The 26,418-nt window shown below is 42.6% G+C and overlaps 2 protein-coding genes and 1 non-coding gene across 3 annotated transcripts; 1 reads left to right on the top strand and 2 right to left on the bottom strand.

The window, feature by feature from the left end:
* Positions 1–1,766: 1,766 nt before the first annotated feature.
* LOC124665337 (protein EXECUTER 2, chloroplastic-like) lies at positions 1,767–6,652 on the top strand. Its single transcript, XM_047202750.1, has 10 exons — positions 1,767–2,129; positions 2,318–2,383; positions 2,991–3,097; positions 3,187–3,268; positions 3,361–4,080; positions 4,759–4,879; positions 4,953–5,104; positions 5,181–5,255; positions 5,474–5,566; positions 6,133–6,652. The coding sequence occupies exons 1-10, from the start codon at positions 1,782–1,784 to the stop codon at positions 6,232–6,234; spliced, it is 1,866 nt and encodes a 621-aa protein (XP_047058706.1). The 5' UTR covers positions 1,767–1,781; the 3' UTR covers positions 6,235–6,652.
* A 137-nt stretch (positions 6,653–6,789) lies between these two features.
* On the bottom strand, positions 6,790–6,862 carry TRNAE-CUC. The gene has a single exon. It is a non-coding gene; the product is annotated as a tRNA-Glu (tRNA).
* A 1,160-nt stretch (positions 6,863–8,022) lies between these two features.
* LOC124661986 (protein BREAST CANCER SUSCEPTIBILITY 1 homolog) lies at positions 8,023–14,386 on the bottom strand. The gene is made up of 11 exons (XM_047199877.1): positions 14,348–14,386; positions 11,772–11,920; positions 11,328–11,498; positions 11,128–11,228; positions 10,768–10,957; positions 10,584–10,687; positions 10,210–10,308; positions 9,884–10,007; positions 9,504–9,672; positions 9,246–9,382; positions 8,023–8,698 (listed from the first exon to the last, which is right to left on the bottom strand). Exons 2-11 carry the CDS (start codon positions 11,889–11,891, stop codon positions 8,375–8,377), a joined length of 1,539 nt encoding a protein of 512 aa, XP_047055833.1. The 5' UTR covers positions 11,892–11,920; positions 14,348–14,386; the 3' UTR covers positions 8,023–8,374.
* Positions 14,387–26,418: the final 12,032 nt, after the last annotated feature.

Below are 26,418 nucleotides of genomic sequence, written 5' to 3'. Positions count from 1 at the left end.
TTAAATGAGTTTTGAACCATCGGTTGCGTTAGCTGTACTATTCTTCGACAGAAATGTGTCTCTGATATATACTTCTATGGTGTTTTACCTAGATCGCATCTTGACGGTCTTGCTAAGTCTCAGTCCATTGATGTTTTTCTGAAGTCTCGGATGGTTTTTAAAAGTACAACTTCAGTTGAAGATATTGATTTTCCAAACAAAAAATGTTTGAGACATTGACTTAAACACAAATTTGAACTAAACTTAACTACACTTTATTTTCTAGATGCACTTAACTAGAGTACCACTCAACCTTAAGTACCAGATTAGTTCATCACACAATTCGCTCGGCTCGCTCTCGCCCCCCGCGCGGGCGAGAGGGAGCAAACCCTAGTGCCACCGCCCGCCCTCCCTTCTCCTCCCCCTCCCCTCCGCCGCCGCCGGCGCGTGCCACCGGGCGTTGCTCGTGCGGTGCCGGCGGCGGCGGCCGGCCATTTCCCGCGCGCGTGGCAAGGAGGCGCGGCGCTCGACGCCCGCGGCGGTGTCCCTAGGCTAGGTGCTGGTCCGGCGCGGCCGGGTGGCTCTCGAGGCGGAGGTGCTGCTCCTTGGCGGCGGGGCAGCAAGGTGGCATGGCGGCAGATGGCCGGTCGCAGGTGGGCGGCTGGCCGCGCCCTCCCGGCCCAGATCTGGGCCCTTTGGGCCCCATCTGGGTTGGGATGGGCTGCCTCAGGCCCGGGTGCTGCTCCCTGGAGGTGAACGTGGGGCGGCGGCGGGGATGGGTGGTGGCGGCGTTGCTCGCCGGCCAGCTGCAGCGTGGTGCCGGAAACTTTACGGGCCAGGCGGGCCTGGCCGGGCCGGTAGGGGCTCGGTGTGTTTCGCGCGGCACGTCCGGTCTGCTACCGCGATGGCGGTGGATGATGTTCCCTCCCGCGTGGCGGCGGTGCTGCTTCCCCTAACCCTGTTGTGCCCCTCCTTTCCTCGAGGCCTCGTGTCTGGGACCACAATGCGACGGCGAGGATGGCTTCTTGATCGTGGTGGCGCATGCTGGTTGGTGGCAGTTGGGTGGAGCACTTCGAGTTGTCTGGGGTGATGGTGGTTTGGGGATTGGGAGAAATCCCTGTCGGCTTGTTCGACGCCGACGCGGCGACGCCTGCGGGTGTCGTCTTTCCTTCCGAAGGGCGTCGGGGGTACCCCTACCCTATCCCTCTCCACATACGGGGGAAATCCTAGGACGAGTCGGGCGACGGCGGCGTCATCGTCGCCTCCTTGTTGAAGGTGTTGCTTCGTATGCGATGACTCGATGTGCTAGGAAGCGGTGGGACTTCTCGGAGGGCGCGACAATTGCGGGCTATCTTCGTTTTCGTCAATCTATCGGTGTCGGCATTAGTTTCTTTCATATTTTCTCCCTTCTTTCTTTTGGGCTTGATGTGCTGTTTGCCCCGGCGTGTTTGCTATCTTGTATCGGTTGGTTGCTATATTAATATAGTTGGGCGAAAGCCTATTTCGAAGAAGAACCTTAAGTACCACACTTTTGTCTTGCACTAACTACACTTGTTACCCTCAAAAAAAAAAAAAAAAAAACTAACTACACTTGTTTCTTTCTCACCTTTTTCACCAGCAAGCAAAGCTAGCTACCTGTGTCCCGCAGCGGCCGGCCGACTACCTCAGCCTCAGGGGAGGAGGAGGCTCACCGGCCCCTCCCGATCGCCACTTCCCAATCAAACCACACGACCTTATCTATCCCCTCTCTCTCCTCTCCTTCTCTCTCTACCCCGTGCGTGCCGCCCACCACACCAATCCCCATGCCCGCCGCCTGCGCCACGCCGGCGGCGGCGCGGCCGCCCCTCCCGGTCTCCCGCCGCCTCCCGCCGCCCTCCGCCGCGCACGTGCTCTCCCGCCGCGCCCTCTCCTCCTCCACCACTGCCTGCCGCTGCACCACCGCCTCCGCGGCCCCCTCCACCTGGGACTGGACCCGCTGGAGCCGCCACTTCGCCGAGGTCGACCAGGCCGAGAGCTACGCCTCCGTCCTCAGCTTCCAGCTCGAGGAGGCCGTCGACACCGAGGACTTCGCAGAGGCCGCCACCCTCAAGCGCGCCATCCTCGAGGCCTCCGCCGACGACGCCGTAGCACACGTCATGGCAGAGCTCAAGGTTGCCCACCGAATCCCCCTCTACCTCTCCCTCCCCCTCCTGCTTACCTCGATTCCGCGATCGCACTCGCCGATTTCGGGTTCAGATGTACTATATCGCCTCAGATTTTCATCAGTTCTACTACTACTACCTAGGTTTATTCTAGCCCTATTTTATTTTGTTTCCCTCACTCGTTTCGATCCTCGTAGAGCGCTATAGAGGAACAGCGCTACCAGGACGCGTCCAGGCTGACGAAGCTCGCCGGAACCAGCTTGGTAAGTCAGACTATTGCATCTCCATACTTTTTTAGTCCATGAATTAGAGGAATCATGTGTACGACAAGTCATACTGAAAAACAACTAATACACATGGCAAATCACCATCTCCCCCGAGTAGCAAGGTATTGGTCCTAATAACAGTCATGGCTAATGATAGTACCCTTGCTTCTCAATTCTTACGTACAAAAAGGAACCAGGGATGGCTGTTCCAGAATTAGCCAAATATTGGTTTTCGACAATACATAAAGGGGTTGTTGGTCAAAGCCCATTCTGATTCCATCCAACTAAAAGTGCTGTGGTCGCCTGGCAGGGACAGATTCTAATATACATGGTAGGACCTGTCATGTACTAATGTCGAAAAAAAACCCTAATATACATGGCAAATCACCATCACCAAGTAGCAACTTGTTGGTCCTAATAAATCATGGCTAAGATGATTTTCTTGCCCGACGATTATTATATGCAAACGGAACCAAGTTGATTCCAAAATTAGCCAAAAACTTCATTATATTCAATAGTCTGTTAAGGGCCCTTTTGATTCCATTGGACACCATGTGCAGTGGCTGCCCTGGTCGGCACCGGTTCTAACAATTTCTTTTTTCAGGTAGGTTGGTGGGTGGGATATGCTAAGGACACTGATGACTCGATTGGGAGAATTGTGCGGATAAGCCCTGGTGTTGGGAGATATGTCGCTAAGAGTTACAGCCCAAGGTCCGCTTATTGCAATTTGCAACTTATGTTACAATCCAGCAAGTCTCCCGATAATCTTCAACTGTTATTCAATACTTAATATGTTGCAGGCAATTGGTCACTGCATCTTCTGGGTCTCCATTATTTGAGATATTCCTTGTCAGAGACCAAGACGAGACGTATACAATGAAGGTGCGCTGATATATTACGATCTTTAGGCAGTTAAGAGAAACAACCTCTGTTATGTCCAGATGTGATATTTGTATTTACAAAAAATTAGACAGGTAGTACACTTGCGACCAACAAAAGGAACTTCAAGTACATCGTCCATATCATCAACAGCTACAGAAGACCCAGTTAAGGTGGAGAGTGGAAGTTCACTGGAAAGTAGTGCTTTACCTGAAGGTATTACAGAGGAAGCAAATACAGATACTACGCTAAAAGGAACTGAAGACGTCGAGGAGAAAGTACAAGATGTTGGAAGAACCAAGGAAAGTGGCGTTGAAGGGTTGAAAAGTGTTCTGAATTTTTTTAAGTCTCGGATCCCCGAGTTCAAAGTTCAAGTAATAAATGTAGATGTGCCTGAAGAAACTGAATTAGTCGCAGATTCATCAGAAGAATTAGTGCAAGATGATGTGAAGAGCACATCAGAGAGTTCATTGGAAGAGCCTAGCACTGAGGAATTTCAGGAGGAAGATGCTTCTGATGAAGATTCAGACTCGAATGATGACAAGAGTCCAGAAGTGAAGCTTTTCATTAGTGGAGTAGTTCACAATAAAGATGATGCTGGAGCAAAATCCTATGTTCGAGTTCCTGCTGAAATTAATAACTTGGAAAGGGACTCCTTTGAACTGTACATTCCTGGAAAAGGTTCTGATCGGGATCTGGCTGAAACAAAGGCTGCAAAACAGAAAGTCGCGGATATGGCTGCTAAATTAGCATCAGAGCTCATGCCCTCTGATGTTGCAAAGGCGTTATGGGGTACCACCAAGAGTTCTTCAAAGGTAAGAATGGCACTAATTTAGCTGTACATGGCAGGTACTTATAGAGTGAACTTGAGATATGCTTGAAAAGTTTGTTCAGTTTCATGAAATCACATAATATTAATATTTTTTAAAGCATTAATGGTACATCTGTCATTTGCTATTTGTTTTGTACTTTGTATTTACTACATCTGCTTATTTAGGAACTAGGAAAAAGTCGCTGATACAATGGACTGCTATGTCAGTATGTTGTATACCTCCTTGCTTTCAGTCAAAGCGAATTGTGCCCTTTCCCTGGTGGAAAAAGGTCAGGTGGGAAGATATTTAGCTTGGGGGCTCCAAGGACTTGTACTAGCCTAGCGCTGCCAAACTGGTGGTCTCTGGATTTTGACATTTTTTTTGCAAAATAAATAAAATATGGAGTTCTAGTTAATTCTGTCTGCATCGTTTAGGGCTTAACATATTTTTCTCCTTGGATAGCTTCAGAATGCGTCATTACTGTACTGTCAGAGGTTATTTGCTTCAGAATGGGTCATTACTCAGGAAACTGTTCAGTTTCATCCATTCTATCCCAAATTTGACTTGTTTGGCCCATGTTCATGTGTGCTGTGGTAGTAGCTGTCTATTGCCCACCAGTTCTGTAAACCATATTCCTGCTCAACTAGTCATGTCAATTGAGAAATGATGTACTCACTGCAGATAAATAAAGAAGTTCAGGAGCTTTTAAAGCTTACGTTGAGCAAGGCCAGAGTCAAGCTGACTGAAAATACCATTTTTAATCGGATCACTACGGACTCAAATGGCTCAGATCCATTTAATGGTAAAGTTTGCTCAGTTAAGTTGCTGTCCTGCTGCTTCTTAGACTGACAGGTGGATTCCTTGTCTACATTTAGGTCTCTATGTAGGAGCATTTAGTCCATATGGACCTGAAGTTGTGCAGCTCCGTCGAAAGTTCGGTCACTGGAATAGTACTGATGAAGTGGGGTTTTTCGAGTATGTTGAAGCAGTTAAGTTGACTGGTGATCTTAGTGTCCCTGCTGGACAGGTTAGCAACCATTCATTTGGTTTATACTTTTGTAAACAGTCTTGCGTTGTTATTTAACTCATCAAATGTGTTACAGATAACGTTCCGTGCTAAGGTTGGGAAGGGCAGCCGCCTTGAGAATCGTGGTGCATATCCAGAAGAGTTTGGTGTGGTAATCCTAGTTATGCAATTAATGTGTCTATTTTGGATGTTTGTCTATATGACATGTATTCTGTGATGATTCAGCTTGGATTCTGTCAAGTGAAACTCATTTGCTTTAGGTTTAATTTTCAGATCCGTCCAAGCACATTAGCATAGTGCTCCTGAGCATAGATGTATATATGTTGCATGCAATATATTTTTATTCTAAATCCATTTGTAAAATTTCAGACTGCCAGTTATAAAGGCCAGGGGAGAATAGCACAACCTGGATTCAAAAACCCGCGATGGGTGGACGGTGAGCTATTGGTGCTTAATGGGAAGGTAAAATAAATACCTGACACTTTCGTTTTGTATGTGCAGCACCACGCTGAAATAATTGTACTATTTAGAAGCTGTCAAAATACTGATGTTTTAATGAGTTATATCACCAGCAAACAAGCTTGTTTGCTGAGTGAAGAGCATTTTTTCCGAAGTAAGATTCATGTCATGAACAGTATTTGATTATTTTGGGCTTAGCTTTGGATCCGTTGAATTTTCTATTCAACTGGAGGAAAATGAACAAGTCATAAGAACACTATACCTTTTGAAAAGATAAGATTAGTCCATCTGTGATTGCAAAACATAGTTTTTCTTGCTGATGGAACAAAATGTGCTAGCCTTGAATGGTTAGAACTGACTAACTCCAAGTACCCAGAATTGTATCTGGTATTCTGGTGTTACCGTCAAGTCCAATTTGTAGTCATATGAAGGAGGGTACAGCTCCCTGTCAATGCGTTTTACTTTGTTTTCTTGAACCACTAGTGCAGCTCTTGTCCAACTTAGTTCACAACAATGATTTTGTTATGGAATAACATTGCCCTTGACATTTTGTTTGGCTTCCTTTGCAGAGTGCGATCCCACATCTCGGTGGCGCAGAGCTCGGTTTCCTGTACAGCGTGCCCGAGCAGAGCTTCTTGGTTCTGTTTGACCGCCTTACACTTCCAGAGTGATGAGATTGTGTCGAAATGAACCGATTCTCACATGCAGATTGCGTGAACACAAGTCGGAGAGGCTCGTCCGATTTCGGGCGATCAAATAGGGTACATGCGGCTTTCTCAGTCATCATAAGCGCTCCCTGGGACAGTTGGATCCTCGTCCTACCTGACAGGAACCAATCGGTTAGACATTCTTGAGTTTATAGAGAAAGCTGACATGTTCGTTCCTGGGAATGTGGTGTATTGAGCTGTCATATGATATACACAGCCTTAGGCTCCAAATGATGTGGTATAGATACAACCTGGCATGACCTTTTCATGGGTTTCTTTGTTTGTTCATTTGAATGATAGGTTGGAAACCAGTTTTGGTATTGTCCTGATGCTACAACAAATAAAGTTTATATTCATCGAATAATAAATCTGTGATCAACAATGGCTCAAGGGTTGTCCAAATGTTGATCTTGTGCTGTGCAGAAGACCATCGAGTTACTTGATCTAAAGAAGATCATGCATTTCTCTTGACAAAAAGAAGATAGTGCATAGGCTGCGACGTTAAAAAATGGCAAAAAATTCCGTCGCCGGGACTTGAACCCGGGTCTCTCGGGTGAGAGCCGAGTATCCTAACCACCTAGACTACGACGGAGTTGTTATACATCTTGGTAGGAATTTTAACTAGCCACATAAATACGAAAAAAACTGGTCAGTGCAGTGATAAAATAGGAAAATTTTGGCTATACAAACAGGATTATCATTGGTCAGCTCACATTTATACTATGGATGGATCATACTCCAGTACTAGCTAATTACGCAAATGTCAATGTTCTATTTTCTGATCAATAACCATGTTAAGGTCCCCTGTCTCTGTTAATTAGTGGATTCGACCTATGCACATGTCAAATGTCCTGTTGCCTTATCAGATCTCAACTCGGTTTCTCTTTCCTTTTCTTTGATGACAAGGATCTGAATTCAGCGCCTTCTCTCAGGTACTAGACTAGCATCCTTAATTCAGACTAACAAAAACCTTATCAGAAAGTGTATGTCTAGCTACTCCTAAATAGCATCTAGATATATCTAAAATTTAACAAATCTTAGCCAACTTTCGTGGAATGGAGGGAGTACTATATTTGGTCCTGATTTACCCTGCTAAACCAAACCTAACCTAGCCTAGCTAGTAGTTTTCTTGTAGGTGTAAACTTGGAAGTAATCGTGCTTCATCCTTTGTATCAATGTGCCCACTTTTTTGCTTGTCAATTTAGGTATCTGAATTCTAGTCCGATGTTCTAAAGATACCAAGTCAGTGTCCTCCCTGCACCGTGTCTGTAAGCATACTTGTACTGTCTTTCGTCCCGAATAACTACCACTTTATCATGGTAAATTTAGGTGTGTGCTATATGTGATGTGAGTAATAAATTGTGGCAAGCCACCACTATGACAACTAACGAAGCACTCGCTGCAAACCTAAACTTAGGTATGGCAAACTTAGGGCCTCTTTGTTTCTAGGAATTCTATAGAAATTTTGGAGGATTCCATTCCCTTTTTTTTCCTTCAGAGTTTTTTTTTAGGTTTGTAAGATTGAATCTCTATGGTCTATGTATGCAATTCAAAATAAAAAAATTCATCGAGTCAAGCCTCTTTTAAATTTTATTTGTTTTTATGCTAACTATGTATGCATCTAAATCCTTTAGGAGAAATTCCAACATATAACCAAATAACTTTTATTATAGATGATTTTTTAAAATTTATTTCCGGTTCAATGTAGCACGATATTCACTAATGAGCAACGCGATTTAAATGAGCAAAGATAAACATAACACATTTCACATTCCACATTCTTTTGTCTACCTGTTACGATGTCAAACATAAGATGTTGCCGAACAGAGTTACTTACTGAGACTGCACAAATTGCACATCTAGATCGCTACACGATGGTTGTCCAACGGCAAGTGCCTGGGCTGATCAGCGACCAATCCATCACCAAAACAACAAGAATACATCGAAGCCATCACCCCCGCAAAAGCTGACTATTGGAGTGAGTACCCTCTGACGTTCACAATCTCTGAACTGTAACCATCCCCTCTGCCCAGGACCTATGCAGGCTAACCCCAAAAATCCCTACTAACAGGGCCAAAAACTAGTTCTGCCTAAAGCGCAGATTTCAAGTAGATATCCGTTCCAGGATCCGCACATCATAAGCCGCGATAGCGCCATACAGACTCCACTCGCTGATCACCTGCGCTCCTGAGTCCTGGTACTTGACGGCCTCCTCCATCTCCTTGCCAAGATCAAGGCAATAAGTGCAAGCATAGACGAAGTATACCTTGGCTGGATTTTTGTCCGAATTCTCCTGTAATGAACATGGGCTCATTTCATCTAGTACCTGCCCTCCGGCGGCTACTATGAGATCTTTTATGTTTCCGGTGTCTTCTGACTTCATGTAGGCGCTGAGTAAGAAATGAAGTCCTGAGAACAGTTTTGGTGCCTGCAAGCACCATTTTCTCATCATGCAGGTGTAATGATACACTTCTCAGGAGATGAGTAGCAGCTATAATTGGGAAGACATATAGCAGTAGAAATGCATTCGAGATATTACTTTTATTAGATAATTGAAGTGCACTCATAATAATGATTTTTGAAGATAAATGAAGTCGGCACAAAATAAACACAAACACATTATGATTTGTCGTACTCTAGTACACAACATTTGGGATGTCACTCCGAAATAGAATTTGTAAATTATTTTGCTGGATGTCGATGCAACCAAAATATGTAAATCTGTTTAGCACCCAACTTATAAAAAAGGTTGTTGGTAATATATCGTGCATAAACACCTTTTTTTTTTTGCTAGAGATCCACTTTAAGCCTTCGACATTAAAAAAAGCCTCTCTATAAACACTTCAATACATTTTGCCCAAAAAATGATAAACCAATTCCCCGAACTTATGCATATGGCAAACTGCAATCTGTTTTCACTTTTCAGTAATATATTCGTCTCTATACTGATGACAGAAACAGAGATCTACACATACCATTTCAGTTGCTTCAGCTCTTCCTTTCTTTGGTCCATCAATCGATGTCACCTCGTAAGAAATTTCTGGACCTGGAATTGGCTCTGCCAAGCAAGTTTTTGGACGTGGAATCGCCTCCACTAAGCAATCCACAATCCCTGACACAGGAACATGACCCAAACTGCTTCAGTGAAGGGATAAATAATATTCTATGCGGAGCTACAATAAGTGTGATTAGACCAGCATCTTATTACAGATGTAAGATAGATTAACACTAACATCCAGCTGTAACAACCCATTTCCCAGAGAGTGTTGCCATCAGGACCTCATATGATTCATTTAGAGATTTACTACCAGCACCTCTACCCACAATAACATGAGTCACATTTTTGTCCCATTCCTCAACCAAGGTTGAATTGGTCAAGGAAGCAAATTCCTTGAGGGAATCCTGCGACAAACATAAACCATTTTGTCACAACATGGTATAGAACAGAAATTATTTCGAAAACTAGCAAATCATCTATAATTTAAATTTAACCATAAAGTAGGATTGCTCCCAGAAACATTATTTTTCCATGAACATGTTTGCCAGTGATGTTCAGATATATCAAAATGCTCCAAGAAGCAGGTATGGTTTGCTAGTATATCATCTATGCTACCTTCTCCGATGCACTTAAAACTGAACCGAGTAGGACCCATTGATTCACAGGGGTTCTAGAGTGCTTCATTTGTTTTTCTTCTCTCTGGTAATCGGCAGAAATTCCTTCTATGTCCGAATATTGACTGTAATGATGAAAAACAATGCAAATTATAGAAGAAAATTAAAGAATAACGGTAATAGGCAGAAAATATTTCTTTGTCTGGACATTGACTGTAATGGAGAAATACAATGCAAATTTAGAAGAATATATTAATGAACATTTGTTTCATATCTGATCAGTATCCTCTGCACCATCTCCGAAGAAAGCTAATAAAGACAGCATACCCCCGAGGCAAGGAAGAAGAACTTGAAGTGTTCAGCTGATCTACTTGTTGATCTTCCCTTCTATAAATGACATGCATTACTTGTTTATCTAAATATTGACTAGAACAACAAAATAAAACGAATCAATGATAAGATGAAAGATTGATGGTTAATCAAACAAACAGGCCCATCTCCAATATGGGTAAAGAAAGATAACCTACCCGAGCAAAGAAGAATATAATATAACAAGTGGATTTATTTGTTTATCATCCATATGGCGATTGATGAAAATTTGTTCTTTCGCTAGACAGTGACTTGAATGACTAAATATACAACACTTAATTATAAATGAAGAATTATTCAATTAAGATGGAGACTGAACAAAAATCACATACTTCTGAAGGATGGGCGAAGAAATGTTACTTTCCATTATTGGTGAGCTCTCATCACCTGGTAATGGATCGGATTCATGCTTGGGGCACAAAACATTGAGATTTTTCTTCAACATGAAATATAGACATGTCAAAATATCACGATTTATATAAATGGACCAATGACAAAGTATACTCAGAAGCTTACAACATCCCAACGGCATTTTGGTACCATCATCCTTGCACATGGAACATGATAAGTTTGACCGCACGGTTCGTTATAACAACCAAGAGCTGCTCCTGGGAGGTTGCATCTGCTGCATTTCAATCTTGAAGCACGACTGATTTCCTTCTCCATGTTAACAATAATATCACCATTGAGATATACTCTTGGGGCCCTTCACAAGTATAAGTAGTGAAGGCAAAATATTAAATATTATATCAAACAAAAAGTATACTGTGAGATTAATAATATCATGCGAAGAATGAGAATGATTGATGAACACTGTGTGATGATTCTAAATAGATAAAATTTAAATAGTTAAATATTTCCCATAAAGAAACTTACCAGTACATGCACTTTTTATGGACATAAATGGTATTGGTTGGGTTGCCCTCATTGGTAGACACAATCCTTCCATTCTGATATTGTACCATCGGACCATGAAACTAAATAAGGAAAAGTGAATATTTTGGGGCCAGTAAGAAATAAGAAGACTTCAAAGGATACTTTTACTTGAGATGTGCATATGGTGTGCAGCACATTACCTCCTCACTAGTTCTAAATGAATGGCAGAAAACACATTCATCTTCAAATAAGTTGATTGGTGTTGGCGGTCTCAATCCAGTAGTACCTTCATTGACTTCGAACTTGCCATCTTTCCCCAAACCTTTGCGTATTTTAGTGTTACTTGCATTAACACCTGGTGACGCATTTTTCTATAACAAAAAAGCTATTCGCTCAGAATGTTGAATGCAAAATTTCACTCTATGTAATTTATCAATGAATGGACTGTCAATTCTATTAAATGGTAGCTATCTCCAGCCCTTATATATGTGTAATAGCATAAAAATGCACCAGCCACTAGCGTGAAAGCTATGTTATACTTTTCTGTGCATAAGTAATGCTAGAATCTGCCAGGATTTGGGCAAAAAACTATGTTGAAAAAAGAACATATTTGTTTCAAAAAATTAAAAGAATGAACAAAGTACCCCAGCAAGACTTGGTTTGGTCCGACAACTGCTTTGACTAGCCATTGCCTCGTTCTGCATCTGTCTTTGTTGCAGAACCTCAAGATTGCCATCATCAGTTTCTATTTTCATGTTGACCATTGTGCTGGTACGAGTAGCTGATTTGGTACCTACAAGCATGGAAGTGGTGACTAAGATGAAGCTGGAAGAAACTACTGAACAGGGCTTGTTTGATCATAATTGTAAGTAACTATCCAAAGGAACTGAATAATGACCAAACTAAACTTAGGTCACTAGTAGACGGGTCATTTTGTTTGTACAAGTGTTATTTATTTTGTTTCTTCGTTCCTTTTTTTAGTCGTACGGCCACATCGTGGCATTGCTCTTAATAAAAAGATGCACAAGCTTACACATATTCTAGGAACAACAAAGAAAGAAAGAAGATGACTCGAGCTCTGAGACGGGTTACATGTCATCAAGGCCATTCGAAAAAACACTTTGGCATATATAACGAGCACTAGTACTAATTGGAGACGGGTGTCCGAATCGCACTCGGATTCGGATGTACGATTCTACAAATCTATTGGGACATGTCAAACAACACTCTGGATTTAGGGTGTTTGATGCGGCAGAAAATTCCAGCCCTAGCTAGCTAATAACACGTGCATTCCTTACTAGAAAAATCCAGCCGTGTCATTACAATGCAGCCTGGATTTATACACAGGTCAGTAGGAAACTAGCAATCATGCTTTACCATTCTCAGCGAATAAGTTACCTGCCTTGGAATTCGTTGAGGAATAGAAACAACAGGTAAACTGTGACGAGGGCGGCAAGTTTGGCACCTCAGAGCAAGTACAATAAGTCCTAGTCAGCTGGCTACAAGGATTAAAATAACATATTTGTGTCTAGTTGGAGAAGAGAGAAGAGGAGAGAGAATGTGAGTGGATTCTTATGTAAGAGCTAGCTCTAGCACGTGCTCCTAGGCAAATGTGTGAATGAAAGGTGGGTCATCCATCGAGAAAGTAGTACTACGGAGGTAGTACATGCTTATAGCCAACTGTTGTACTTGTTGGCTACATATTGGCTATAGATGACATGACATCTTGCTTATAGCCAACAACCAGCTATACTATTGGAATTGCTCTCAAACCGATCTTCGGCGAGTAAATATTATATAATAAAGGCTGTCTATAATAATAAGTTGGGTAAAACGAAGATGTTGAAAAGAACTTGGTTCAAACGAGGAGCACTCAAGGCAATACTCAGGATCATGCCGCCGAGGCTGAGAGACTGAGAGCATCTCCACTTGTCCCCCCGAACAGGCCCCCGGCGAGCGTTTTTTCCATCCGGACGGCGAAATTCAGCCCAGTCGCGTCCCCGGTTCCTCGTTTTCGTCCGGATTTGGGCCTAAATTCATCCGGCGATCCCACGCCATCCCCGGCCCCCCGGGGAGCGCTCGGGGACTCCGGACGAAACGAAAGCGCGCGTGGCCCCAACTTGTCGGCGACAATGGCCTCCGATCTACGGCAATACCCTCGTCTTCCCGATCTACGGCAATACCCTCGTCGAACGAAAGCTTTGAAATCTCAAGTGGTGCAACATAGATAGATTATATATATTTCGAATATAATTCGAATAAACATAAAAATTACATATAAAAACTTTAAAACGAACTTAAACTACTTCTTCTTCCTACGTGGCCCCGCCTCATCGTCGTCGCGGCGACGCTTCCGGCTCGTCACCTCCTCGTCGGAGGAAGTTGAGTCCTCCTCCTCGTCAGTGTCCTCAGCCTCTTCGTCGTCCTCCTCCTTCTCCTCGGCCTCTTCCTCCTCCTTTTCCTCGGCCTCTTCCTCGGCCTGCTCCTCGGCCTGCTCCTCGGCCTCTTCGTCCTCCTCCTCGTCGTCATCCCATTCGTCCTCGCTGGCCGGCGGGGGGGAATCGTCGCTGCTGGACGATGCAGCTGGATCCCACCAATGGCGCCATCCAGGCGGCTTCCCCTCGCTGTCGGTGTCCGATGGCCAAGAGAGATCGCTCATGGTTGACGGAGGATGGTGACGAGAGAACAGATGAATGGCGTCGGCCGTCGGAAACCGTATATGTAGGTCTCCCGACGAAGAGAGCGGCGGTTGCTCTTCCGCGGAGTTCGTGCTCCATTACGGCGGTTCTCGCATCGAGGCCACTTCGACCGTTCCCGACGAGTCGTTTCGGCTCTCCAGACCACTTCGCGACGGTTCAATGCGTCGAGGGAACTCCGACGATTGCCCTTCCCGGTGACTGCGCCGTCGCTACGCACGCGGTGGGTGCGCGTCCATGGGCTCGCGGCTGGAAAAATGGGCCTCCCCAGGCCAAAAACTACATCCATCCGGCGCTAAATAACGCCGGATTTCGGCCTGGGGAGCCCCAACGGCTGGGATGCTCTGAGAGCTCGGGTAGTCGGATGCATCCGGAAGTGCAGTTTGAGGGAGAACACAGCTTTGAGCGGAGGAAGGAATACGAGCCCAATCCGATAATGTACTTTGCCATCGCAACGGACGCGAGAAACGCGAGAGCCGGCCGGAAGCAAGAAACTAGATCGAGGCGGGGAGGAGAGAGCAAACCTCGGAAATCTGCCGCGAGTGGCCGCCAGCCGGCCGCGGCGGGACCGAACCCCGTTGGTGGCCTCCCTCCGCCGCAGCTCATCAGGTCTCCGTCGGTCTGCACGTACGCCCCGCGGCTACGACGACGACGGTCTCATCGGGATGCTGCGACGATCGAGGGGAAAGGCAGTAAATGGTGAACTGGAGGCGGGTACGGCGAGGAGGAAGAGAGAGCGGCGCGCGGGGAGCGAGGCGACGGATGATTTGACACCTGACAGAGGAGGGGGGTGAGAGGGGCAGACGCGCGGCGTGGCGGATGTGTTTTGCTCGCGCAAAGTAAAAAAGGCTTTGCAATCTTTGCTTGCGAGAGGATGACTCTCGCCTCGGTACGTCTCCTACGGGCACTATTTTTCTTCTCACTAAATTCACTTCCTTCGCCCCAGAAAAATGTCTTAACTCTATCAAAATTTAGATTTATCTAGACACTATTTAGCAGGTAAATACATCTAAATTTTAACGAAGTTAAGACATTTTTGGTGGAACAAAGAAAGTACCAGAACTTAGTGAGTGAGGATAATTCTCAAAAACTCTAAAGCTCTAATTATTGCTAAAAGGATGTTTGGTACTAAAGTATAACCAAGTTTAATCTGATAATTATCCCCCACTAATTCGCACAAAAACTTTAGTGCCAAACAAGGTCTTAGTGGAGATATTTCGACTATTAGGTGAAACCACTACCTTCGTCTAATCTCCACAAAATAATATCCCCAATTCACTAGGTAGGGATAGAGTATTGGACTTGAGAAAAATACACTAAGATTTAGTGAAAAGTGGGAGAAAGTGAAAATTAAACTCGCTCAATACTCTAGTACCAAACATATTTTTAGAAAAGAATGGGGATTTGGAGTTTGGTGGGGATTATTCTCACTAATCCCCATAAAAACTGTAGTGCCAAACAAACCCTACGAGGGTGTCTCTAGCGGCCCACATCTGTGTGTCCATTTCGGTCTGTGTGGACAAAAAATGGGAAAACTCTAGCCTAGGTGTTCGACGCAAAGTGACCGACACGTTGGCTTCCTGATGTCAAGATGGTCTTGATCTTTTCTGTATTGACTTCAATGCCGCGATGCAAAACAATGAAGCCAAGAAGTTTTCCGGCTGGAACCCTGAAGACGCACTTCGTTGGATTCAACATCATCTTGTATTTCCAGATATTTGTGAAGGTTTCCTCCCCGTCACTTATAAGGTCGTTTCCTTTCCGGCTCATTACCACAATGTCGTCAATGCACGCGTGTACTTTCCAGCCAATTTGGTCGTGGAGGCATCACTACATTGTGTGCTGATAAGTGGCACTTGCGGTTTTCAAACCAAAGGGCATGGTGATATAGCAATATGTGCCGTAGTGCGTGATGAACGAAGTCTCCAATTGGTCGGACTTTCGTATCCTAATCTGGTGGTACCTAGAATATGCATAAACAAAACGGATAAGTTCTAACCCAGCCGTCGAGTCAATGATTTGGTCAATACAAGGCAAAATTGAACGGATCCTTCGGACAATGCTTGTTCAAGTCGGTGTAATCCACGCACATTCTTAATATCTGATACGTCTCAAACGTATCTATAATTTCTTATGTTCCATGCTACTTTTATGATGATACTCACATGTTTTATACACATTATATGTCATTATTATGCATTTTCCGGCACTAACCTATTAACGAGATGCCGAAGAGCCAGTTGTTGTTTTCTGCTGTTTTTGGTTTCAAAAATCCTAGAAAGGAAATATTCTCGGAATTGGACGAAATCAACGCCCAGGGTCTTATTTTTCCACGAAGCTTCCAGAAGACCGAAAGGATAACAAAGTGGGGCCACGAGGTGGCGACACACTAGGGCGGCGCGGCCCAGGCCCTGGCCGCGCGGCCCTAGCGTGTGGGCCCCTCGTGACGCCCCCGACTCTACCCTTCCGCCTACTTAAAGCCTTCGTCGCGAATACCCCAGTACCGAGAGCCACTATACGGAAAATCTTCCAGAGACACCGCCGTCGCCAATCCCATTTTGGGGGATTCAGGAGATCGCCTCCGGCACCCTGCCGGAGAGGGGAATCATCTCCCGGAGGGCTCTTCATCGCCATGATCGCCTCCGGATCGATGTGTGAGTAGTTCACCCCTGGACTATGGGTCCATAGCGGTAGCTAGATGGTTGTCTTCTCCTCATTGTGCTATCATGTTAGATCTTGTGAGCTGCCTATCATGATCAAGATCATCTATCTGTAATGCTACATGTTATGTTTGTTGGGATCCGATGAATATTGAATACTATGTCAAGTTGATTATCAATCTATCATATATGTTGTTTATGTTCTTGCATGCTCTCCGTTGCTAGTAGAGGCTCTGGCCAAGTTGATACTTGTGACTCCAAGAGGGAGTATTTATGCTCGATAGTGGGTTCATGCCTCCATTGAATCTGGGACAGTGACAGAAAGTTCTAAGGTTGTGGATGTGCTATTGCCACTAGGGATAAAACATTGATGCTTTGTCTAAGGATATTTGTGTTGATTACATTACGCACCATACTTAATGCAATTATCTGTTGTTGCAACTTAATACTGAAAGGGGTTCGGATGATAATCTGAAGGTGGACTTTTTAGGCATAGATGCATGCTGGATAGCGGTCTATGTACTTTGTCGTAATGCCCTGATTAAATTTCATAGTACTCATCATGATATATGTATGTGCATTGTTATGCCTTCTTTATTTGTCAATTGCCCAACTGTAATTCGTTCACCCAACATGCTATTTATCTTATGGGAGAGACACCACTAGTGAACTGTGGACCCCGGTCCATTCTTTACATTTGAAATACAATCTACTGCAATTATTCTTTACTGTTCTTCGCAAACAAACATTATCTTCCACACTATACAATTAATCCTTTGTTTACAGCAAGCCGGTGAGATTGACAACCTCACTGTTACGTTGGGGCAAAGTACTTTGATTGTGTTGTGCAGGTTTCACGTTGGCGTCGGAATCCCTGGTGTTGCGCTGCACTACACTCCGCCACCAACAACCTTCACGTGTTCCTTGACTCCTGCTGGTTCGATAACCTTGGTTTCTTAGTGAGGGAAAACTTGCTGCTGTGCGCATCACACCTTCCTCTTGGGGTTCCCAACGGACGTGTGTCTTACACGCCATCAAGCATATTTTCTGGCGCCGTTGCCGGGGAGATCAAGACACGCTGCAAGGGGAGTCTCCCACATCCAATCTCTTTACTTTGTTTTTGTCTTGCTTTACTTTATTTTATTTACTGCTTTGTTTGCTCCTATATCAAAAATACAAAAAATTAGTTGTTAGCTTTACTTTATTTACTATCTTGTTTGCATTCTCTATATTGAAAACACAAAAAAAATTAGTTACTTGCATTTACTTTATTTAGTTTGTTTTATTTACTACTGCTAAAATGGGTACTGTTGAGAATACTAAGTTGTGTGATTTCACTAGCACAAATAATAATGATTTCCTATGCACACCTATTGCTCCACCTGCTACTACAGCAGAATTTGATGAAATTAAACCCGCTTTACTAAATCTTGTTATGAGAGAGCAATTTGTTGGTGTTAGTTCCGATGATGTCTGCTGCCCATCTTAATAATTTTGTTGAACTTTGTGAAATGCAAAAGTATAAGGATGTAGATGATGACATTATAAAATTAAAATTGTTTCCTTTCTCCTTAAGAGGAAGAGCTAAAGATTGGTTGCTATCTTTTCCTAAGAATAATATTGATTCATGGACTAAATGTAAGGATGCTTTTATTGGTAGATATTATCCTCCCGCTAAAATTATATCTTTGATAAGTAGCATAATGAATTTTAAGCAATTAGATAATGAACATGTTGCTCAAGCATAGGAGAGAATGAAATCTTTGGTGAAGAATTGCCCTACCCATGGACTAACTACTTGGATGATCATCCAAACCTTCTATGCAGGATTGAATTTTTCTTCGCGGAACCTATTGGATTCAGCTGCTGGAGGTACCTTTATGTCCATTACTTTGGGGGCGGTAACAAAACTTCTTGATAATATGATGACCAATTACTCTGAATGGCACACGGAAAGAGCTCCACAAGGTAAGAAGGTAAATTCTGTTGAAGAAACCTCCTCCTTGAGTGATAAGATTGATGCTATTATGTCTATGCTTGTGAATGGTAGATCTAATGTTGATCCTAATAATGTTCCTTTAGCTTCATTGGTTGCCCAAGAAGAACATGTTGATGTGAATTTCATTAAAAATAATAATTTCAACAACAATGCTTATAGGAATAATTCTGGTAACAACTATAGGCCATATCCTTCGCTAATGGTAATGGTTATGGTAATTCTTATGGGAATTCTTACAACAATAATAGGAGTGTACCCCCTGGTCTTGAAGCCATTCTTAAAGAATTTATTAGTACACAAACTCGCTTTTAACAAATCGGTTGAGGAAAAGCTTGATAAAATTGATATTCTTGCTTCTAAGGTTGATAGACTTGCCTCTGATGTTGATCTTTTAAAATTGAAAGTTATGCCTAATAAGGATAATGATAATAAAATTGTTACTACAGCAAATGCCATCCAAGTTCGAATTAATGAGAATATTAGATTGATGGCTGAATTGCATGCTAGGTGGGAAAGAGAAGAAAACAAAAAACTAGCTAAAGAGAATAATGTAGCTAAAATTTGGACTATTACCACCACTAGTAATGATAATGCTTCACATGTTGCGTGCAAAACTGCCTGAAACTGCTGAAATTGCTAAAACTGCTAAAACTGATAAAACAACTGAAATTTTTCAAAATATTGGGGACAATGATCTCATTGCTGTAGATCATAATGGTTTATATTTTGATGATTGTCACATCTCTGAAGTTATAAAGTTCTTACAAAAACTTGTTAAAAGTCCCAATGCTAGTGCTATAAATTTGGCCTTTACAAAACATATTATAAATGCTCTCATTAAAGCTAGAGAAGAGAAACTAAAACTTGAAACCTCTATTCCTACGAAGTTAGAAGATGGTTGGGAGCCCATCATTAAGATGAGGGTCAATGATTTTGATTGTAATGCTTTATGTGATCTTGGTGCAAGTATTTCTTTTATGCCTAAGAAAATCTATGATGTGCTTGACTTGCCACCATTGAAACATTGTTATTTGGATGTTAATCTTGCTGATAATGCTATAAATAAACCTTTGGGGAGGATTGAAAATGTTCGTATTATGGTTAACAATAACCTTGTCCCCGTTGATTTTGTTGTCTTGGATATTGAATGCAATGCATCTTGTCCCATTATATTGGGAAGACCTTTTCTTCAAACTGTTGGTGCCACCATTGATATGAAGGAAGGTAATATTAAATATCAATTTCCTCTCAAGAAAGGTATGGAACACTTCCCTAGAAATAGAATGAAGTTACCTTATGATTCTATTATTAGAACAAATTACGATGTTGATGCTTCGTCTCTTGATAATACTTGATTCACACTTTCTGCGCCTAGCTGAAAGGCGTTAAAGAAAAGCGCTTATGGGAGACAACCCATTATTTTACTACAGCACTCTTATTTTATATTTGAGTCTTGGAAGTTGTTACTACTGTAGCAACCTCTCCTTATCTTTATTTTATTGCATTGTTGTGCCAAGTAAAGTCTTTGATAGTAAAGTCAATACTAGATTTGGATTACTGCGTAGAAACAGATTTCTTGCTGTCACGAATTTGAGTAGGATTCTCTGTAGGTAACTCAGAAAAATCTGCCAATTTACGTGCGTGATCCTCAAATATGTACGCAACTTTCATTCAATTTGAACATTTTCATCTGAGCAAGTCCAGTGCCTCTAAAAAATTCGTCTTTACGGACTGTTCTGTTTTGACAGATTCTGCCTTTTATTTCGCATTGCCTGTTTTGCTATGTTTGATGGATTTCTTTGTTCCATTGACTTCCAGTAGCTTTGGGCAATGTCCGAAGTGTTAAGAATGATTATGTCACCTCTGAATATATGAATTTTCAATTATGCACTGACCCTCTAATGAGTTTGTTTTGAGTTTGGTGTGGAGGAAGTTTTCAAGGGTCAAGAGAGGAGGATGATATAATATGATGAAGAAGAGTGAAAAGTCTAAGCTTGGGGATGCCCCCGTGGTTCATCCCTGCATATTTTAAGAAGACCCAAGCGTCTAAGCTTGGGGATGCCCAAGGCATCCCCTTCTTCATCGACAACTTATCAGGTCACCTCTAGTGAAACTATATTTTTATTCTGTCACATCTTATGTGCTTTACTTGAAGCGTCTGTTTGTTTTTGTTTGAATAAATTCGGATCCTAGCATTCCTTGTTTGGGAGAGAGACACGCTCCGCTGTTTCGTATGAACACATATGTTCTTAGCTTTATTCTTAATGTTCATTGCGAAGGTTGAACTACTTCGTTCATTGTTATATGGTTGGAAACGGAAAATGCTGCATGTGGTAATTTGTATAATGTCTTGAATAATTTGATACTTGGCAATTGTTGTGCTCATATAGATCATGTTTAAGCTCTTGCATCATGTACTTTGCACCTATTAATGAAGAACTACATAGAGCTTGTTAAAATTTGGTTTGCATGATTGGTCTCTAGAGTCTAGATATTTTCTGGTTAAGTTGTTTGAACAACAAGGAGAAGATGTAAAGTCTTATAATGCTTACAATATGTTCATATGTGAGTCTTGCTGCACCGTTTTATACTTGAGTTTGCTTCAAACAACCTTGCTGGCCTAGCCTTGTATTGAGAGGAATTCTTCTCGTGCATCCAAATCCTTGAGCCAAAAACTATGCCATTTGTGTCCACCATACCTACCTACCACATGGTATTTCTCTGCCATTCCAAAGTACATTACTTGAGTGCTACCTTTAAAATTCTATTCCTTTGTCTTTGCAATATATAGCTCATGGGAAAAATAGCCTTAAAAACTATTGTGGTGAAGAATATGTACTTATGTATATTATTTCTTAATAAGTTGCTTGTTGAGCGGTAACCATGTTTCTGGGGACGCCATCAACTTCTACCTTTGTTGAATATCATGTGAGTTGCTATGCATGTTCGTCTTGTCTGAAGTAAGGGCGATTTTCATGATCAAATGGTTTGAGTATGCATATTGTTAGAGAAGAACATTGGGCCGCTAACTAAAGCCATGATCCATGGTGGAAGTTTCAGTTTGGACAATTAATCCTCAATCTCTTATGAGAATTTTATCCGTTGTTGAATGCTTATGCATTAAAGAGGAGTCCATTATATGTTGTCTATGTTGTCCCGGTATGGATGTCTAAGTTGAGAATAATCAAAAGCGAGAAATCCAATGCGAACTTTCTCCTTAGACCTTTGTACGAGCGGCATAGAGGTACCCCTTTGTGACACTTGGTTGAAACATATGCTATGCAATGATAATCCATGTTAATCCAAGCTAATTAGGACAAGGTGCGAGAACTATTGGTATACTATGCATGAGGCTTGCAACTTATAGGATATCTTATACATAACACATATGATTTATTACTACCATTGACAAAATTGTTTCTATGTTTTCAAAATGAAAAGCTCTAGCACAAAAATAGTAATCCATGCTTCCCTCTGCGAAGGGCCTATCTTCTACTTTATTGTTGAGTCAGTTTACCTATTCTTTCTATCTCAGAAGCAAACACTTGTGTAAACTGTGTGCATTAATTCTTACATATTTACCTATTGCACTTGTTATATTACTTTGTGTTGACAATTATCCATGAGATATATATGTTGAAGTTGAAAGCAACTGCTGAAACTTATATCTTCCTTTGTGTTGCTTCAATACCTTTACTTTGAATCTATTGCTTTATGAGTAACTCTTATGCAAGTCTTATTGATGCTTGTCTTGAAAGTATTATTCATGAAAAGTCTTTGCTATATGATTCATTTGTTTACTCATTATCTTCACCATTGCTTCGAATCGCTGCATTCATCTCATATGCTTTATAATAGTATTGATCAAGATTATGATAGCATGTCACTTCAGAAATTATCTTTGTTATCGTTTACCTACTCGAGGGCGAGTAGGAAGTAAGCTTGGGGATGCTTGATACGTCTCAAACGTATCTATAATTTCTTATGTTCCATGCTACTTTTATGATGATACTCACATGTTTTATACACATTATATGTCATTATTATGCATTTTCCGGCACTAACCTATTGACGAGATGCCGAAGAGCCGATTCGTTGTTTTCTGCTGTTTTTGGTTTCAGAAATCCTACAAAGGAAATATTCTCGGAATTGGACGAAATCAACGCCCAGGGTCTTATTTTTCCACGAAGCTTCCAGAAGACCGAAAGGATAATGAAGTGGGGCCACGAGGTGGCGACACACTAGGGCGGCGCGGCCCAGGCCCTGGCCGCACGGCCCTAGCGTGTGGGCCCCTCGTGACGCCCCCGACTCTACCCTTCCGCCTACTTAAAGCCTTCGTCGCGAATATCCCAGTACCGAGAGCCACGATACGGAAAACCTTCCAGAGACGCCGCCACCGCCAATCCCATCTCGGGGGATTCAGGAGATCGCCTCCGGCACCCTGCCGGAGAGGGGAATCATCTCCCGGAGGGCTCTTCATCGCCATGATCGCCTCCGGATCGATGTGTGAGTAGTTCACCCCTGGACTATGGGTCCATAGCAGTAGCTAGATGGTTGTCTTCTCCTCATTGTGCTATCATGTTAGATCTTGTGAGCTGCCTATCATGATCAAGATCATCTATCTGTAATGCTACATGTTATGTTTGTTGGGATCCGATGAATATTGAATACTATGTCAAGTTGATTATCAATCTATCATATATGTTGTTTATGTTCTTGCATGCTCTCCGTTGCTAGTAGAGGCTCGGCCAAGTTGATACTTGTGACTCCAAGAGGGAGTATTTATGCTCGATAGTGGGTTCATGCCTCCATTGAATGCGGGACAAGTGATGTAAAGTTCTAAGGTTGTGGATGTGCTATTGCCACTAGGGATAAAACATCGATGCTTTGTCTAAGGATATTTGTGTTGATTACATTACGCACCATACTTAATGCAATTGTCTGTTGTTGCAACTTAATACTGGAAGGGGTTCGGATGATAACCCGAAGGTGGACTTTTTAGGCATAGATGCATGCTTGGATAGCGGTCTATGTACTTTGTCGTAATGCCTCGATTAAATCTCATAGTACTCATCATGATATATGTATGTGCATTGTTATGCCTTCTTTATTTGTCAATTGCCCAACTATAATTCGTTCACCCAACATGCTATTTATCTTATGGGAGAGACACCACTAGTGAACTGTGGACCCCGGTCCATTCTTTACATCCGAAATACAATCTACTGCAATTGTTCTTTCTTGTTCTTCGCAAACAAACATTATCTTCCACACTATACAATTAATCCTTTGTTTACGAGCAAGCCGGTGAGATTGACAACCTCAGCTGTTACGTTGGGGCAAAGTACTTTGATTGTGTTGTGCAGGTTCCACGTTGGCGCCGGAATCCCTGGTGTTGCGCCGCACTACACTCCGCCACCAACAACCTTCACGTGTTCCTTGACTCCTACTGGTTCGATAACCTTGGTTTCTTACTGAGGGAAAACTTGCTGCTGTGCGCATCACACCTTCCTCTTGGGGTTCCCAACGGACGTGTGTCTTACACGCCATCAATATCTTAGTATTCTTTTTGGGTACAAGCACTTGATTAGCTACCTAGTCGGTATGGATCACTTCTTTTATAAAACCTGCTTCTAAAAGTTCAGCAAGTTCCCTTTCTATGGTGCGATGCTTCTCATCTCAAAAGCGTCTTAGAGGTTGTTTCACTGCTTGGCTCCTGGGTTGATGTTGAGTGTGCTCGGCGAGTTCTCTAGGTACCCCGGTCATGTCAGAGGGCTTCCATGCGAAGATATCGTTGTTTTTCCGAAGGAACTCAGCGAACGTGCTTTCCTATTTAGGATCAAGGTGAGATCCAATGAAAACGGTCTTGGAGGCATCTCCATCGACTAGGTCCACTGTCTTTGTGGCATCTACAACTTTGAAGGCGGGGACGGAGGCGGAAACCTGCTCCTTAGTCGGGGCATCTCAGTCGGATCGAGCGTGGTACAAAAGCTGTTGGGGGAATAAGAGAGGAAGAACAAATAGGAAATCCACAAAGAACTCCAAGATCTAGATCTAGTATGTTCCCCTCACTTAGAGAGGATATTGATTGGTGGAAATATAGATATAGATCTCCTCTCAGTTTTCCTCAAAAAGAATCAAGAAGATAGGAGTAATGGTGAGCAAGGGCAATGTTGGTTCCCCACGGGCACCAGAGGTGCGATTGGTAGCTCGCAACCCTTTTTGGGTAGGCGCTTGGGGGCATGATGGTAGAGATGGGCCAAAAACAAACTTCTGCATTTCTTTTGGTTGCCCACGAGGCATTTTTCTCAAGATCAACAATGATGGGGAGCAAAGGGGAAGAAGCAACCAGCCAAAGGAGAAAGAAGGGGTCCTAATATACCCCTCCCAACAAAATATGTCCGTTGGGGACCTCCGAGGCTAGATTATCCGCCCTAGGGCCAGATTAGCCACCCCCAGTGATTTTTTCGGAGCTCCCAGGCCACCCAGACGCACATTTTACGTGGCTCTCTGGTGTTGCTGGATATTTGGACCAGATTTTTTGTCCCAAGGTCGGATAATCTCCCCCTCCCCGGATATTTGGCTGGGAGGGCCAGATTTTTGGCTTCTAGGCCAGATAACTCGCTCCCAAGGCCGGATATCCGCTCCCCGAAAAAACTGGCACAATCAGCAAACGAGAATGCTCATAATGTAAGCATCTAGACTCTGATTTTTTATGAGCTTGGGCTCATTTTGAAGCTACCAACAAGCTCTACAAGTTCATACAGAGAACCATCATAGTTCAGCAAGGGAGGATATAATAAAATGATAATTTTTTTGACCTATCTATAAAAGACAAACCAGTAAAACCTCCTACCTTTTCGATGCAACAAGTTTTCCATGCAAAATCCGTTTTCGAGGAAGTAGAGCTTGTCATGAGAATAAACACAAACTCTAAAGCATCACATAGATACGAACCAACTAACAACCTAGAAAGATGATGAAATGATGCAAAGGTTTGAGCTTTCTCCGAATGGTACGATCGAGTAACTCACTCGAGAGCCCTCTTGATAGTACGACCAACTATACTATAAATCGATCTCCCAACTACACCACGAGACCGGTAGGAAAAAAACTCTATCAAGAGCAAACCTCATCCTTGCACATTTCACTTGGGCTAGATTTGCAACCTCTTCCACACATATGAGCTAATAGACAATCACAAAGAAGTTGCGGTTCCATGTTTAAGCAGTTAAGTTAATATGCATCTATCCAACCTACATTTTCATAGTAACGATCCTCAAAGTGACGGTACAAACAAACATTGGAAAATCAACCATATGAATACATTATTATTGCTCGATCAGTCCAAAAACCTATGAAACAAAGGAATTAAAAAGAAACAGATCGTCCTTCAAAACACAACTTGCTAAAAAATGAAATATACAACTACACGCGCTCAATCAAACATCTCCTGGATAAATCTATAGAACTCACGTTTCTCAACATAACAATACAAAAGAAGATTGGAAATTAACAATTATTATCATCACTAGTTGGCGAGTTTGATCTAGAGATTGGAGATTAATGTTTGTGTTTGTTGCAATATATTTTTACGGGATGTATTTTGGTTGTAATCTAGTGATTTTTTCACTTCATATCTGTAGGGTTCCATGGAAAAGTTTAGCCACTCCATTTGTAATTGTTTGCTAATGGAGTATTCTTCACTCTTCATTTTATTTTTATTCTGATATCCTGGATACCACAATCTTTAATTATCTGATTTAAGAACATAGTTCTTACCTGCTGGTGGTATGCTGTGTTTCTTTTTTCCTATAGAGCAAAGTGATTTGTCCCTCGTCTCAGTTTATTGTTTCTTGGACCCCATATGAATCTTAACGGCTTAGGATGTTCTGAACAATGTAACACTATGGACAATAACCATATCATATAAGTT

Source organism: Lolium rigidum, chromosome 6, assembly GCF_022539505.1.
Source record: "Lolium rigidum isolate FL_2022 chromosome 6, APGP_CSIRO_Lrig_0.1, whole genome shotgun sequence".
Lineage (NCBI taxonomy): Eukaryota > Viridiplantae > Streptophyta > Magnoliopsida > Poales > Poaceae > Lolium > Lolium rigidum.
Note: the sequence above shows the minus strand (reverse complement) of the source record. Positions and strands in the feature narration are given on the sequence as shown.